Source organism: Panthera uncia, chromosome B4, assembly GCF_023721935.1.
Source record: "Panthera uncia isolate 11264 chromosome B4, Puncia_PCG_1.0, whole genome shotgun sequence".
In the NCBI taxonomy this organism is placed as follows: Eukaryota; Metazoa; Chordata; class Mammalia; order Carnivora; family Felidae; genus Panthera; species Panthera uncia.
The window spans coordinates 63,291,104-63,307,845 of record NC_064809.1 but is presented as its reverse complement, the minus strand read 5'-3'; the positions used below and the strand labels follow the sequence as shown (position 1 = coordinate 63,307,845).

Genomic DNA, 16,742 nt, shown 5'->3' with positions numbered 1-16,742 from the left:
ACTTTAAGTTACTTAGAGTTAAGACACGGAACAGGTTGGGACTTGGACATCTACTATACTGTGTCTGATGTACCATTTGTTCTTTTACTTGCAAAATGTTTGCCTCATATCTATCCTCTCAGAGATGGATTGCAGATTAAGTAAATGATGCTATGACCTTGGTGCTTAGAGTGAAGTAGACAGAAAGCTTTTATTGACGTGACAACATGTTATATGAATATAGTTAGAAGTTGTGTCCAGATTTAAAAACCATTGAGAAATTGATAATTAATTGACCCCAGGAAGTGTCTGCCACACTTCTACATATTTGTCAGTTTTCCAGACACGTGGAAGAAGCATCAATCAAATAAAGCTTTGAAATAAAGGCCTATTAGATACACAGCTTAAGTCTTATGGTTGGTTGTTTGTTTTTCCTGGTAGAAACATGAGCTCAGCAGGCCCTGATGGGAGGAAAGTGATGAGAAGGTGTGATGGACTGATCGACTCGCTGGTTCATTATGTTAGAGGAACCATTGCAGATTACCAGCCAGATGACAAGGTGATTCACGCATTAAATATCTTGCATTTGATTTACCTACTTTGTCTTACTAAGACTCTTCAGAGTATTCTGGAAGTAGCTATTTGGCATTAACTCATTTGCTAAGCTTAAGATATCCCATCCATGCTTAGAAATATTAAAATCTGCCTAACCCCATTTTTCCGTCTACTTTCCAGACCCAAATTTACAATTAGCCATTTAACAACTCTGTGTAGATATTTGAATGGAGGCCTGTGCTACATGTGCAGCAATGAACTTAAATTCATCTCTTCTCTTACTCCCAAACTTGCTCCTTCTCTGAATAATCCTTCTTAACAATTATCACCATCCACCAAATGAAAGCAGAAATCTGAGTAATCTCCGACTACCTTCCTTCCTCACATCCCGTATCCACCAGGCAGCAAACCATGTGCACTCCACCTCAGAAACGCCCTCCAGTTTGTCCATTCCTCCCTCATACTGCTGCTGTTGCCCTGGTTTGTGCATCTTTCATACTGATCACTGCAGTAGCCCCTAACCGGTCCTGTAAACAATAGCTTCAGTTTTCCAGCTCCATGTGACTACTAAATTATGTATCTTAAAATATAGAATCGTTCTGAACACACCCTTAAAAGTGAACTAGAAAGGCTCTCCGGGGTTGTAAGAAATTCAGCCTCTATGTCCTAATATTGTGCTCATGACCGTTCGTGATCTAGCCATACTCATTCCACTCCCCGCACCCAGGGAACCCCACAGTCCAAGCACACCCTACAGCATCCAGTAAACTGTGTAAGATCTAAAACCTAGTAAGTCCTGTGATAGGTGATAGCATACATGCAAAGGGGCATCTATGTCTATATGGTCAATGTGCACATCCTCTTTTCTCAGGCCACGGAGAACTGTGTGTGCATTCTTCATAACCTCTCCTACCAGCTGGAGACAGAGCTCCCAGACAGATATTCCCAGAGTATCTATATTCAAAATCGGACTATCCAGGCCGGCAACAACAAAAGTATTGGGTGTTTTGGCAGTCGAAGCAGGAAAATAAAAGAGGTATGTTGGGAAGACTTGGAAAGCCAAAGTGTGTATGTGTGTATTTCTGAGTACTTAGTGTATCTCAGGCACTATTTTAATTTGTTCTAATCCTTACATCCACCTTACGAGGTGTGCATTGTTGGTATCCTCATTTACTGATGAGGAAACAGAAGTACCGAAAGGTTAATGAATTTTCCCAGAAAAATTTAGGAAATTAGTAGAGGGGATAGAATTCAGTCCTGGGCAGTCTGGCTGCAGATTTGCATTGTTCACCGCAACGTCATACTGCTGTATGCCTTATAAGCTAGGAAATAAGCTTAATATAGTATAGTCAATGGTGTAGAAATTGCTTAATATTAATAGCGACCCTGATGCTTGGCTCTGGATATCCTAAAAGTACACCCATACGAAGAAATACTGTGCATTCTGGCATTTTGTGAAAACTGGAAGAATGTCACCCCTCCTATTCCTCAGACTATCGTGGTGTGTATTTGTGAACTTGGAGAGCAACTGGTAAGCTTAGAATCCTGATGTTATCCCAGACAACTTCACAAGACTTGGGGAAGAGGCCTGTTTTTCTTATCTCCAGGGTGGTTGTGACTAATTTAGCTTCTAGCTTAACAGCAGCCTGAAAACTATTCTAGAATAGCCTATGCTTAATTCTCTTAGATTCTCTTTCACTATGAAATGTGAAGTTGGGAGGTTTACAGGATGTTGTTAAGGAGAAACAGTCATTGTGAGCGCAAAGTTAACTGATTGGATATCATACCTATTTGCCTTTTCGTTTCCATACCAGGCGCTTGTTATTATGCGAAGTATTAGTCTCTCTAGACTAGATGGTATTTCTGCTCTCTTGGTTTGGGTGTGGAATTGTAGAAATGACTCGAAGGCATTAATTCTGGATTTCCTTGTGTATGTGGTTAGCAATATCAGGACATGCCAATGCCGGAAGAAAAGAGCAACCCCAAGGGTGTAGAATGGCTGTGGCATTCCATTGTGATAAGAATGTATCTGTCCTTGATCGCCAAGAGTGTCCGAAACTACACTCAGGAAGCGTCTTTGGGAGCTCTGCAGAATCTCACAGCAGGAAGTGGACCAGTGAGTATCGCTCCTGTTTTTCTGCTTTTTAAAAACAATGACATTGTTGGGGCGCCTGGGTGGCTCAGTTGGTTAAGCATCGGACTCTTGGTTTCGGCTCAGGTCATGATGTCACAGTTCGTGAGTTTGAGCCGTGTGTCGGGCTCTATGCTGACAGTGCGGAGCCTGCTTGGGATTCTCTCTCTCTCCTCTCTCTACCCCTCCACTGCTGTCTCTCAAAATAAATAAATAAACATTAAAAAAAATAATGACGCTGTAGGACATACCTACATCAGGTTCAGAGATGAGGTAGTAAAGTAAGAGCAAAAGTTTTTCTCTCTTCGGTTAAGACAGTTCTCTATAATTTCCAGCAAGAGTTCCAGCTTTCTAGGACTTTCAGCCTCCATTTCTACAGAGCCAAGTCAGGCTGTGAGTGAAAGACTCCTAGATATTTATATTAGAGCTCTTTCAGTTACAAGTCTCAGAATCCTACCTACTGGCCTGGGCAAAAAAGAGTAATTTCTTGGCTCATTTAACTGAAAAGTCCAAGGTGGTGGGTAAGGTGCTCCAACAATTGTAATTATAACTTTATCTCTGGGTTCTCTTTGCTCTTTTGGTTTTATTCTCAAAGGCTCTCCTCATATGGCAGCAAAGGTCACCAGTGATTTCAGACTTACCTTTTATGCAGGCCAGTGTCCCCACAGAAAAGAAACTACCATTTTCTCAATAACTCCACTTGGAACTCAAGACATACGTTTCACTTGCCCATTTCTGAAGAAGTACCTGTGGCTAGGAGCCTGTGATGTTCTGATTGTCCAGGACTCGGTAGTGTGCCCAGATGTGAATTTCAGGGGATGGGTTAGAGCAGGCAGGGGTCACTGCCACTTGTATCACGTGGACTGAAATGCTAAAGGAGTGGCTCATCACCAAAAGGAAGAATGAGTGCTGGGCAGGCAAAAACAACAGATGTCTACTGGGTATGGAGTTGGAAAGGACATCTGTGCTTTTGTGCCCCAAAAACTCAACTGCAGAATAAGGAGCTGCTTCTCTTCCTGATGTGCTTACTTTATACCAGCAAAGTCAAAAATATATAAAACAGTAAAAGCTCATTCCCTCCCCCATGTATTTTACACCTTACTTCATAGTTAGGGATTCTATAAATATGTAGTTATTTGAACTAAGCTTATATTCCTTGCCTTGGTCATGAAATCATTAGAATAACCCCCCTCTCCCCCATAATAGTTCATAATATGTCCAGTTTCCAATTATCCATCCCCATAGAGAAGAATACTCTTCTGGATAACAAAAATATTATTTATTCTTTACTTGAGAAACCATGTTCATTCTTTAATGTGTTTACAGAGAAGCTTGCTCTGTTTTGAACAAAATTGTGAAATAGTAAAACCAATATTTCTCTTAACACAAATAGGAGTGCCTGGGTGGCTCATTCAGTTAAGCATGACTCTTCATTTTGGCTCAGGTCATGATCTCGAGCCTTGTATCAGATTCTCTTCTGGGTGTGGAGCCTGCTTAAGGTTCTCTCTCTCCCTCTCTGCCTGCCCCTCCCCTGTGTGTGCCTGGCTGGCTAAGTCAGTAGAGCATGTGACTCTTGATCTTGGGGTTGCGAGTTTGAGACCCATATGGGTGTAGAGATTACTTAAAAATGTATATACGTGTGTGTATACACACACACACACACACGTATATATACATATGTATATATATCTATGTATATGACAAAACTTTAACCTCTCTGATTTTCTGCAAAATTTACTTGTGCATGAAGAGAAGGAAACAAGAAACTACCAGGAACGACACAGTCCTCTTACCTTCCCATTTTCCCATGCTAGGTTTCCCAAAACCATTTTTTTTTTCACTTTGCCAAACTACAGAAACCCTTCTATTAACTACCAGCCAACTTAAAAGAAAATGCCAGGAATTAACTTGGTATACATGTATGTGTATGGATATCCGAGTCCACTGTGTTCTGAGTATGGTTCAATATGAGCTAACCCTTTAAGCTTGGCTTTTAGCCTCTTCCAGTCCAAGATCTCGCATGGAATCCAAACAGTCCAGAAATGTTTCCATGTTCCTGAGGATAGATACTACATACAGAAACACACTACTTAAGTTCTGAGTATGTAGTTTATTACCTAGAGCTTAAGTCCCTTCATTCATTTATTAAACAAACATTTTTTGAGTGCCTACCGTATAGCAGGCACTAGCCTAGAGCTAAGCACATAGCAGTAAATAAGATTAAATCCCTGTGTTTGGTAATAATCTAACTGGGATAAACAAAATAGGAATTTAAGGCACTAGGAGATTCTAAGTCCAAAAGGAATCAAAGCATTGGAGATAGCCTCATAACTGTCCTAATTGTGTCGAGGCATTTAAAATCATACCTAATGTTAGACCAGTTCCCTGAAAGGAGGCTTACACTGAACCGGTATTAATCCATACTCAGAATTGTTAGAGTTTCATTTGACTGGAGATTTATAGGAGAAAATCCTTGGCACCATGGGACAATGATATGTTCTTTTAAGTTAAAAGATGCTTTTTATGAAAATTTTAACTTACATATATATCTTTTCTAGTTATCACTGTTCCTAATTTTGTTATGCTTAAATTGTGTGATAAAAAAATACTTGGTTTTATAATTTCCAAAAAGAATCATTGAATAGGAAAACATGAAAAGCAGGGCATTTAAAATAATTTCAGGAAATATCCAGTCTATTAAACTTGTGTTCATAACTGAGATAGCACTGAGCAGTTGATGGTCATGTGCAAAGAGCCTAAACTAGAATGGATACAATGTGTGTCAGTTATGTATCAGTAGAAATAAGTTAATTAAACATCACATAGTTAAAGTTAAAAACCATTGAAATAAGCACTTTTCAAATTTCTAAAACACTTTAGAAGTTTTTAATTTCATATCTGTTAGGAAAAAACAAAACATATCCCCTACCCTCACACCTTACTAGAAAACAAGTTACAACAGCAATGAGATTTAAATGTTAAAGACAAAACTATAAAGCTTGTGAAAGGATATTTTCATGATAGGGGAAGATTATTTAAAAGTGGATGCAAGGGGCGCCTGGGTGGCTCAGTCGGTTAAGCAGCCGACTTTGGCTCAGGTCATGATCTCGCGGTCCGTGAGTTCGAGCCCGGCGTTGGGCTCTGTGCTGACCGCTCAGAGCCTGGAGCCTATTTCAGATTCTGTGTCTCCCTCTCTCTGACCCTCCCCCATTCATGCTCTGTCTCTCTCTGTCTCAAAAATAAATAAACGTTAAGAAAAATTAAAAAAAAAAAAAACCATCTTGTTTTAAAAAAAAAAAAGATAAAAGTGGATGCAAAAAGTACTACTATAAAGTATGTGTTTTATAAATTGACTACATTAAAATTAATAACTTATGGTGCTATGCTATCCAAAGACATTGTTAAGACAGTAAAGAGTCAAACCACAAAGTAGAAAAAGATTTTTTCAACGTGTGTAAGTAACAAAGGTTGGTATGTAGAAAATATGACAATTCATTGTGGCGCCTGGGAGGCTCAGTCAGTTAAGCGTCTGACCTCGGCTGAGGTCATGATCTCACAGTTCATGAGTTCGAGCCCCGTGTTGGACTCTGTGCTGACAGCTTGAAGCCTGGAGCCTGCTTGAGATTCTGTCTCTCTGCCCCTCCCCTAGTCGCTCTCTGTCTGTCTGTCTCTCTCTCTCTCTCTTAAAAATAAAACATAAAAAAATTTTTTTAAAAACTCATCAAATTAATAATCAAAAGGTAATCCAAAGAAAACTGGCAAGAGACTTGAACAGGTGCTTCACAAAATGGCCAATAAACATTTGAAAAGGTTCTTAAAACCTCCTTAGTAATCAGGACAATATGAACTAGAAGTGCTTTTTGCAAATAGTTGACTAATAGTCATTCTCACATATTCCCTAGAGCTGGAATACAAAAATCTCTTGGGTAAATCTGTCTGTTTACTTTCCTTTTTGAGCAAATTCTAAAGACCACCTCACGTCACTTTCTCATTTCCCTCCACGAATCAGAATTAATAAGACTAATATTTAGCTATTCTTTCCCCTGATTGATTAAACATCATTTGAGAATCCAAACTTCATCTAGACTTGCATGTTTCCAATTATCATTTTTATATACTAACATCAAAGCGCTTTATTATATATAAGAATATATCATTAGGTGGTATAGTATGATATACGTACAAAACAAGATTTTAATTTTAAAAGCACCTTATGTCTCAAGAGAAAATAAAAATTTTAAGAAATAAATATCTTGTGATGTTTTAATCTATCTTGATCTTCTGAGATGATAGTAAATCTTTAGGAAAACTTGATAACATATTATTCATATAGTTCAGTTCAATAAATATTTACATAGGACCTCTCATGTTCTAGGCACTGTACAAGGCACCGAAAGGAAAAAAAAAAGAGTTGGATAAGATCCATTTCTTCCTTTAAAGGAGCTTCTAGCAGGAGAGATAGCAGTTTAGTATAGTTGTAACCTAGAGAATTAGGGAGTAATGATAAGGAAAGAGGAAAATGGATACCAGGCCAGACGAAGACATCTGAAGACCATTCTGGAAACAATGGAGAGTCATTACAGAGTTTAAACCTGAGGTGGAACATAATCAGATTAAATTTTAGAAGAGTCATTCTGGTGTGAGGCTTTGAATCCCCAACTGGCATTTAAAAAACAGAAAGTTGACTGGCAACATTTGGTTCCTAGTGGAGATTGGAGACCATAACTTCGCAGAAGTACCAGTCCACAAATGCACTATTTACTCTAGCAGTATTTGGTGGCCAAGTATAAAATCAGTTTTGCAATTATACCGGGTGGGTAGAAAATAAGCTAGAATGATAAGAGAGTTAAGGGTATTGAAAGATAGTTTGTGATGTGTTGGTTCATGTACAACTAGTCAAAATAAGAAAGAAAGTTAAAACAGAAGAGTATTGGCAACTTGAGGTGTGGGGAGTAAAGGTTGAGATAAGGGCACTGGAATTCTTGATGAGGCTGAAGAAGAAATATAGTAGGAGTGAGGGACAGAGAGCAAAGTGAACAGGAAATTGTGTTCAGAGTATAACATTTGAGTTTATGTTTTCAGAGTCAAGGTATTTTGGGATGAAATAGGTTCTGTATGACCACGGAAGTGAATGACTGATGTGTGGAAGAGATGACAGCCAGTGACATTTAGCAAGTCTAGGAACAAAGACATGATTAATGTGGTCATCTATAGTGAATGTGGAGTGGAGAAGGCTCTGAGCCTGGCTCCGAAGCCTCCAGTGGATGTTGGGAAAGGAACGGTAGGCCTTGAGATGACAAAGAAAATGCTATGGGAGTGATAGAGCTGGATGGCCATGACTCAGAAGACAGAGCTACTGCGTGTGAGGGAAGACATCTAGACGGGCCATTGGGAAGACAGAGGAATGCTAACCTACCTCTGTGCCCAAGTCACGGGAGTGGTACAGAATAAATAGCCTCTTCTGGATGGCTACAGAGGAAGGATTCTTCTCAGAGTGGAGCAAATAGTTTAATGGAGTGCTCTACAAGTTAGTGTGACAGACTTGTTTACAATAAAACATTCTAAAATAGTGGTTATTAAACTTCTTTTGAGTCTTGGACACTTTGACTATCTAATAAAAGTTATAAACCCTTTCCCTGAGAAATTTTATTATAAACACAAAAATAAGTTTTCTTTATTTTTTATTTTTAAGTAATCTCTATACCCAACATGGGGCTCAAACTCACAATCCTGAGATCAAGAGCCACATGCTCCACCAACTGAACCAGCCAGATGCCCGAATACAAAAATAGCTTTAAGGACTTGCTGTCCTCTCCCTAAAACCTTTCTGGGATCCAATCTTCAGAACCCTTGTTCTAAAAAGTATAGTAGAGAATATAAGAGCAAATCTGCAGGAGGGAGGAGAAAATAAGCAGTATTTAGATAAGATAAACAGAGAAGATAGACACCCTGAAGAATGGTGGGAATTTCTGGCAGGTGGCCTCAAGTTAGCTTCAGATAGAAATCTATAAAGTTGTAGACACAAGCCAAGATCCCTGTATTAGAGGTTTATTGATGCCAGGAAGGTTTTGGTCAGTACTCAAACTAATTTGCCAACCTAATTCCAAATAAGATTGGTCTCTAGTGGACTTGGACCTGGACCAGCAACTTGCATACACAGCCTCTGACTGAAAGCATCGAATTAGAAATAATCTAATGAGCCATACATTCTTTTCTCTAAAGGCCCAATATCTCTTTCAGAATAAACTGGCTTTTTAGAATTGAACAAGTTTATTAAGATATGTAAAATGCCAAAACTTAAGCAAAAAGAAACAGAAAAGGTGACTAAGCCAACAAATACATCGAATATTAATCAAAGGCATCTGCCTTTAAAATTTTTCTCAGCTCAGTTGTCTTCGTGGGTAAATTCCACCAGACCCACAAAGTTGAGATTATACTTACATTACACAAATAGTTCAAGAAAATAGAAAAATGGAAAACATTATGCAACTAATTTCATGACACTAGTGTCTGATTCTAAAACATCATCCTTGTATCCTTTTCACAATGCTGAGCTGAAGATATGAATAAAGAGGAAAGAAAGGAAAAGACAGGCCCATTTTATTTACGAACAGGCAAAAATATAGTAGGTAACCAAATCCAATATTCTATTTAAAAATACCTGATAAGCTGTTTTTCTCCAGTAATAAAATTGAAAACGTAATAAGAATTTAAAGGAAGTATCTTCAGGATGGTTTCATCACAGCTTTAGTTTTAACAGTCTCTAGTAATCTACAGAAATTTAAAATTAGTGTGAAGTCAAATGCAGTGATATTGATAAGATATATCTCACGCAACAGATGCCAACATCAGTAGCTCAGACAGTTGTCCAGAAGGAAAATGGCCTGCAGCACACCCGGAAGATGCTGCATGTTGGTGATCCAAGTGTGAAAAAGACAGCGGTCTCCCTGCTGAGGAATTTGTCTCGGAATCTCTCTCTGCAGAATGAAATTGGTGAGTCAGCAAACGTGTCTTGGTGTAGCGAATACATATCGAAAATATAAATTCAGGGGCACCTGGGTGGCTCAGTTGGTTAAGCATTCGACTATTGATTTCGGTCACGATCTCATGGTTTGCAAGATCAAGCTCCATGTCAGGTTCTGCACTGACGGCACAGAGCCTGCTTCAAATTCTCTCTCTCCCTCTCTATCTGCCCCTTCCCTCCCTCCCCTCTCTCTCAAAATGGGTAAATAAACTTAAAAAAAAAAGAAAGAAAAGAAAATATAGGGGCATCTGGGTGGCTCAGTCAGCTAAGCATCTGACTTCAGCTCAGGTCATGATCTCGTGGTCCATGAGTTCAAGCCCTGCATTGGGCTCTGTGCTGATAATTCAGAGCCTGGAGCCTGCTTTGGATTCTGTATCCCCCTCTTTCTCTGCCACTCCACCACTTATGCTCTGTCTCTCTCTCTCTCTCAAAAATAAATAAACATTAAATTTGAAAAAAAATACAAATGCAATAAAACATTGTATCAGGTGTCTTTTTTTTTTTTTTTTTTTTTTTTTTTTTTTGCAATGATGAACTGAAAATGTGACTAAGGAGCAAAATGTGATAAAATAGACCTGGCCTTTGCACCCAGGCATCAAGGGTCCGCTTTCTCCCAGGGTCTCAAATAGGATTTTTCTTAATATCCGGCGTTTTGTTTTGGTTTGGTTTTAATTACTATAGAAGGGAAACTTAGACCTAATTGTAATTAACAAGGTAAGTACATATTTGATGTTTTTGTGCCTTCAGTTGTATCATTGTGGATAGTCTTTTTAACCTATGCACCTGGCTTTCGGGATGCTCTCTGGGTGGCCTACTTAAGCGCTGCTCTTCTGAAACATTGAAAGTGTACACAGAGTGGTGTTCACTTTAGAAGCTTGGTCCTTGGGGCACCTGGGTGACTCAGTCAGTTGAGTGTCCTACTCTTAATTTCGGCTCAGGTCATGATCCCACAGTCGTGGGATTGAGCCCTGCATCGGGCTTCACTCTAAGCGTGGAGCCTGCTTGGGATTCTCTCTCTGCCCATTTCCCCTGTTCACGCTCTCTCTCTCAAAAAAAAAAAAAAAAAAAAGAACAAGAAGAAGAGACTTGGTCCTTGTTGCACTAGAAAAAAAATGAATGAACAGATCACACACAAAAAAAAGACAAAAAGGAGGAGTATACTGAATAGTGGATTCAGCATAGATGGTTTTTAAATGAATACAGTGAAACATTTGCTTTATTTTTGAGAGTCTTTATTATTGACAAAGGTGATAACTGTTCACACCATCAAATAATGTTTTCATTTGCTTTATACATAGAAATGCCTGATAAATACTTGTGAATCAAGTCAAAAACTATAAAATGAGATAATAGGAAAATAATGCCAAAAATCAGTCATGCTTCTAATGCTCCATAAATTAGTCATTTCTGACAACTTGAAAACTAGTTTTTCACAAAATTCCACTAAATTTATAAACAAATGCTCGTTTGTTTTGGTGGACACACACATACACACACACACACACACACACACAGCACCAGAGATACTGAAGTCTGATTATGTCTTAATAATGTCATTTCCAAAGCCAACCAGCAGCACAACATCGGAGAGGTAGTTTCATACAATGGTTTCGTGCCCATAATAAATATAGAGAGAGCCTGGAATTTTTCAGTGAATATGAAAGAAACCTTGCCTTAGGCACTCTGAAAATTATGAAAGTGTTCTCCTCATTGTCCTTTGTGGACTTTTGTGTTGCACTTTAATCAGGTATATTATCTTTGACTTTTTTTTTTTCTTTCCCTAAAGGAAATGTTGACTCCATCTTTAAAACAGTGCCGATGGAAATAACTGTGCTCCACACATTATGCATGTACCTTCAGGGCAGAAATGCTGTTGGTCTCAGGTTCAACCATCCTCTAACTGTTGGGAAGATACAAATACAGCCCCATACTTTATTTTTTTATAAATAAGCATTGTATTTAATTCTTCAATGGAGCGGGAAATGGCCTTGGCAGAATCAAGGTTTTTTGTATTTCACTACACTTAATGTTTATCTATTTTCTTTCTTTACCTACTTTGAGTGACTTCTGGCCTTCATACATTGCATCTTAAATTTTGTTGACCAGCTTGGGTAATTACAATATTCATACTTTTTTTTATATTAACAATTAATGGCTTAGCAATGTGACTTCTCATTCCATAATTGTCACTTTTAACCAGAAGCTAGGTAAGTGGAAAATCATTGTTCTGGATGGTTTTATTAAATAATAACAACATCAATTAAAAAAAGATACGTGTTCATTTAAATAATTCAAGAAATTAAGAAAAGCATAATAAATGAAGCAAAAAATACTTCCTCTTACCACTTGGAAAATAACCATTGGTAACATTAGGTGAATATTATTCCTGAGATCTCTCTATACCTATCTACCTATGATAAAAGTTTAGACAAAGAGAGAACTAAATAAATCGTGCTATTAAAATTGGATCATACATCTAGTGGTTAACTAAAAATTATTAGAGTTAATTTTAACAAAATAAAAGCAAACCAAATGATACAGAATAACTTCAAATACATTTTTCATTACATTTCAGGCATGTTTTAGAGATTGTGATAATGTGTGCTCGAGTTTGTCTCAGTCCTGATCTCTAACTCTTGGCCAAATCTAGAAGAATGTCTTAATTGCATGTGTAGCAATCTTAGTCTCCTCAATCACCAATAGTTCATCTTGTTGTAACATTCATGTCATGTGTGTGCAACGTGTGTCAGTAGCCCGTAAAAAGATAAAACAGAAAGAAACAAAGGAAAGAAAAAAGGGGAGTCAAAGAAGAAGGCGAAGAGGGAGGAAAGTTTCTATTCCAATATCTATATTTATTCCAGTTTGTCATTTTAGTGGTCCTGTTAATTCAAGTGCCATGTAACCTGTAGGTGATGCCTACTGAGCATTATAGGGAGGACCAGTGTTTTGTTAAATAGGTCTGGCCTTCTCCTTCATTATGGAATAGATCCAAAGGATTATTATGTTACAGTCACATCAGAGTTTATGGTGACCTGCCTGATCCAAATCCTCTTACTAATGAAGTAGGTTGCACTAAAAGTTAGTTTTGGGGCGCCTGGGTGGCTTAGTCGGTTAAGTGTCCGACTTGAGCTCAGGTCATGATCTCGGCTCGTGAGTTCGAGCCCCGCATCAGGCTCTATGCTGACAGCTCAGAACCTGGAGCCTGCTTCAGATTCTGTGTCTCCCTCTCTCTCTGCCCCTTTCCCACTCATACTCTTGTCTCTTTCTCTCAAAAATAAATAAACATTGAAAAAAAATTTTTTTAAGTTGTTCAATTTGTTTTATGCAGCCTGTAACTGTGATGAGGCTTTTATCTGTAAAATTCTGATGAGATTATCTGTTATTTTTTTGGCAATTTTTAAATGTTAATTCCAGTGTAGTTGCCATACAGTGTTCTATTAGTTTCAGGTGTACAATATAGTGATTCAACAATTCCATACCTTACTCAGTGCTCATCAAGATAAGTGTACTCTTAATATTCCTTTACCTATTTCACCCATCCCCTCACCCATCTCCCCTCTTGTGACCATCAGTTTCTTCTCTATAGTTAAGCATCTGTTTTTTTGTTTTATCTCTTTTTTTCCTTTATTTATTTGGTTTGTTTCTTAAATACTACATAGGAGTGAAATCATATGGTATTTGTCTTTCCTTGACTGAATTATTTTACTTATTAGCATTATAGTCTCTACCTCCACCCCTTTTGTGACAAATGGCAATATTTCATTCCTTTTTATGGTGAATAATATTTCATATAATACACCCACACCCCGCATCTTCTTTATCCATTCATCTATCAGTGGACACTTGGGCTACTTCTATAATTTGGCTATTGTAAATAATGCTGCAATAAACATAGGAGTGCGTAAATCCCTTTGAATTAGTGTTTTTGTATTCTACGGGTAAATACCCAGTACTGCGATTACTGGATGGTAGGGTAGTTCTATTTTTAATTTTTTGAGGAACCTCCATAGTGTCTTCCACTGTAGCTGCACCAATGTGCATTCCCACCAATAGCACACGAGGGTTCCCCTTTCTTCACATCCTCATCAACACTTGTTGTTTCTTAAGTTTTTTATTTTAGCCATTCTGACAGGTAAGAGGTAGTTTTTCATTATAGTTTTGATTTGTATTTCCCTGATGATAAGCAGTGGTAAGCATCTTTTTATGTGTCTGTTAGCCATCTATATGTCTTCTTTGAAGAAATGTCAATTCATGTCTTATGCCCATTTTTTTAAATTGGATTATTTGTTTTTTGGAGGTGAGTTGTATAAGTTCTTTATATATTTTGCATACTAACCCTTTATCAGATATATCATTTGCAAATATCTCCTCCCATTCCAAAGTTGTCTTCAGTTTTGCTGGTTGTTTTCTTTGCAGTTCAGAAGCTTTTTCTTTTGACATAGTCCCAGTAGTTTATTTTTGCTTATGTTTCCCTTGCCTCAGGAGACAGATCTAGAAAAATGTTGCTATGGCCGATGTCAGAGAAATTACTGCCTGTGCTTTCTTCTAGGACTTTTATGGTTTCAGGTCTCACACTGAAGTCCTTAATCAATTTTGAATTTATTTTTGTGTATGGTGTAAGAAAGTGGTCTGGTTTCATTCTTTTGCATGTTGCTGGCCAGTTTTCCCAACACTATTTGTTGAAGAGACTGTTATTTTCCCATTGGGTATTCTTGCCTCCTTTGTCGAAGATTAATTGAATATAACTGTGGGTTTATTTCTTTGTAGCCTCATGCTTTCGTAAGATGATCCACTGATAAACCTCCCCTCATTTTAATTACACTTAAATTCACTTAATTCCATGATGTCCATCCAAATTCAGTGGAAAGAAAATTCACATTCTCAAGGCCTTTAATTCTGTGATTTAACATTAAAAGGAGGAAGCCTTCTGATAATAATTTGTTTCTATTGGGAGATTACTACTTGCAGGGTGCTGTGATCAATTAACACATTAACTCATTTAATCCCTCACAACAACCCTGTGAAGTAGATACTATTATTATTCCATTTTATAGATTAGGAAAATGCAGCATTGAGAGGTTAAGCAGCTTGCCCAAACCACACAGCCATTGCGTGGCAGAGGCAGGACTGAAACGGAAGAAATGTGGCTTCAGAGACTGAGCTCTGAGCTCTAAACACTGTGCTGTGATGCTTTAATAACCGTGGAAAACAGAGTTCAGGTCTTTGAGCAGAAGGTGTGTCTTTCCTGTCAATCAGGTCCACATATTATCAAAGGATGACAATTGTTCACTTCCTTTTTTGCACACCTCTCTGTTCTAGGCATAGTGATTCATGCTGGAAATACAGAGATGAATTTGGTAATTGTTCTCAGGAGCCCATAGCCCTACTTGGAATTCAGACAGGCACATAACTAATTACAATCCAGTATTCTAGAGAAGTGCGCAGTTCAGGGTGCCACATAAACTCAGATGAAAAACAACAAAATTGGGGCACCTGGGTGGCTCAGTTGATTAAGCGTCTGACTTCGGCTCAGGTCATCATCTCACAGTTGGTGAGTTTGAGCCCGTGTCGGGCTTTGTGCTGACAGCTCAGAGCCTGGAGCCTGCCTCAGATTCTGTGTCTCCCTCTCTCTCTGCCCCTCCCCTGCTCATACTCTGTCTCTCTCAAAAATAAACATTTAAAAAAAATTTTTTTAAAGAAAATTAAGCAGAAGTTTTCATTATACAACCATGATAAACACAACACTGTATTCAAGAGTTGTGAGGAGAAATAGAAGCAGGAGAAATAGATAGCCAGGAACTTACATACAGAGTGAAAAAATAAAATAGTTTTTTTCTCCTTTTTATTTTTTTTTTTTAATTTTTTTTAAATGTTTATTTATTTTTGAGACAGAGAGAGACAGAGCATGAACGGGGGAGGGGCAGAGAGAGAGGGAGACACAGAATCGGAAGCAGGCTCCAGGCTCTGAGCCATCAGCCCAGAGCCCGACTCGGGGCTCAAACTCACGGACCGTGAGATCGTGACCTGAGCCGAAGTCGGACGCTTAATTAACTGAGCCACCCAGGCGCCCCTCTCCTTTTTAAATATTAGTATTATTTGTACATTGATGAAACTAAGCAGTACAGATAATTTTTTAAAAAATTTTCGATCACCGTCAATATTGTTGTAGAAGAACAAGTCCTATTCATATGTTAGTGTATTTCTTCTCAGGTTTCTTTTGCGTATTTTCTAATGTTTATATTATGGATTATTTAAGTATATTAATTTTTCATAAAGAATATTAACAAATATTTTCTTATGTTTCATAAATATTTGGGGGATGTATAATATTCTTTGCAGCTTGGTTTTTGATAGTATCCTATCACTGAGTTACTTGGGCATTTTATCATTTTTCACTTATAGATAATACTATAATAAAAATCTCTGCATAAAGCTTCTTCTATTTTTAAAGTGATATCTTTAGGATGAATTTCCAGAAGTGGAATTACTAAATTAAAGGATGTGAAAGTTTTTAAAATTCTTGATGTTTCTGTCAAATTGTCATTGTCATTTCTATCAAAAGATTTCCAGTGTACTGAGCACTGAGTATCCTCTTTTTAAGAATATTTTTAAAAATTGAATAATAGAGAGATTACATCTTTCCATATATTTCTTAACCAGTTGTGTTTCTTTTTAAAATATTCTTTACCCAAAATATCTTGGGATGTTCGGATTAAGAGACAACCTTTTTAATCAAGTATTCTTCTTTCATTTTATAGCCAAAGAAACTCTACCTGATTTGGTTTCCATAATTCCTGACACAGTCCCGAGTACTGACCTTCTCATTGAGACTACAGCCTCTGCCTGCTACACATTGAACAATATAATCCAAAATAGTTACCAGAATGCACGGGACCTTCTAAACACTGGGGGCCTGCAGAAAATCATGACTATCAGCTCAGGCGATGTGTAAGTCCTGTAGTATCTGCCTGTTGGCTCTCTTCCCTTTCCTCACTACCACTCCCAACACCCATCTGTAAATCTAGCTGTGAATGTGCAATCATTGAGGACCAT

At 37.9% G+C, this 16,742-nt stretch overlaps 1 protein-coding gene across 2 annotated transcripts in view; it reads left to right on the top strand.

Annotated features, from left to right (window-relative positions):
* PKP2 (plakophilin 2) overlaps positions 1–16,742 on the top strand; it is a 92,656-nt gene that overhangs the window by 72,071 nt on the left and 3,843 nt on the right. Inside the window, exons 7-11 of one of the 2 annotated variants that reach the window (XM_049625270.1) lie at positions 421–538; positions 1,406–1,570; positions 2,477–2,650; positions 9,505–9,658; positions 16,448–16,637. In XM_049625270.1, coding sequence (XP_049481227.1) covers positions 421–538; positions 1,406–1,570; positions 2,477–2,650; positions 9,505–9,658; positions 16,448–16,637 — 801 coding nt within the window. The remainder of the gene's footprint in view (positions 1–420; positions 539–1,405; positions 1,571–2,476; positions 2,651–9,504; positions 9,659–16,447; positions 16,638–16,742) is intronic. The other variant, XM_049625271.1, reaches the window with a different exon arrangement.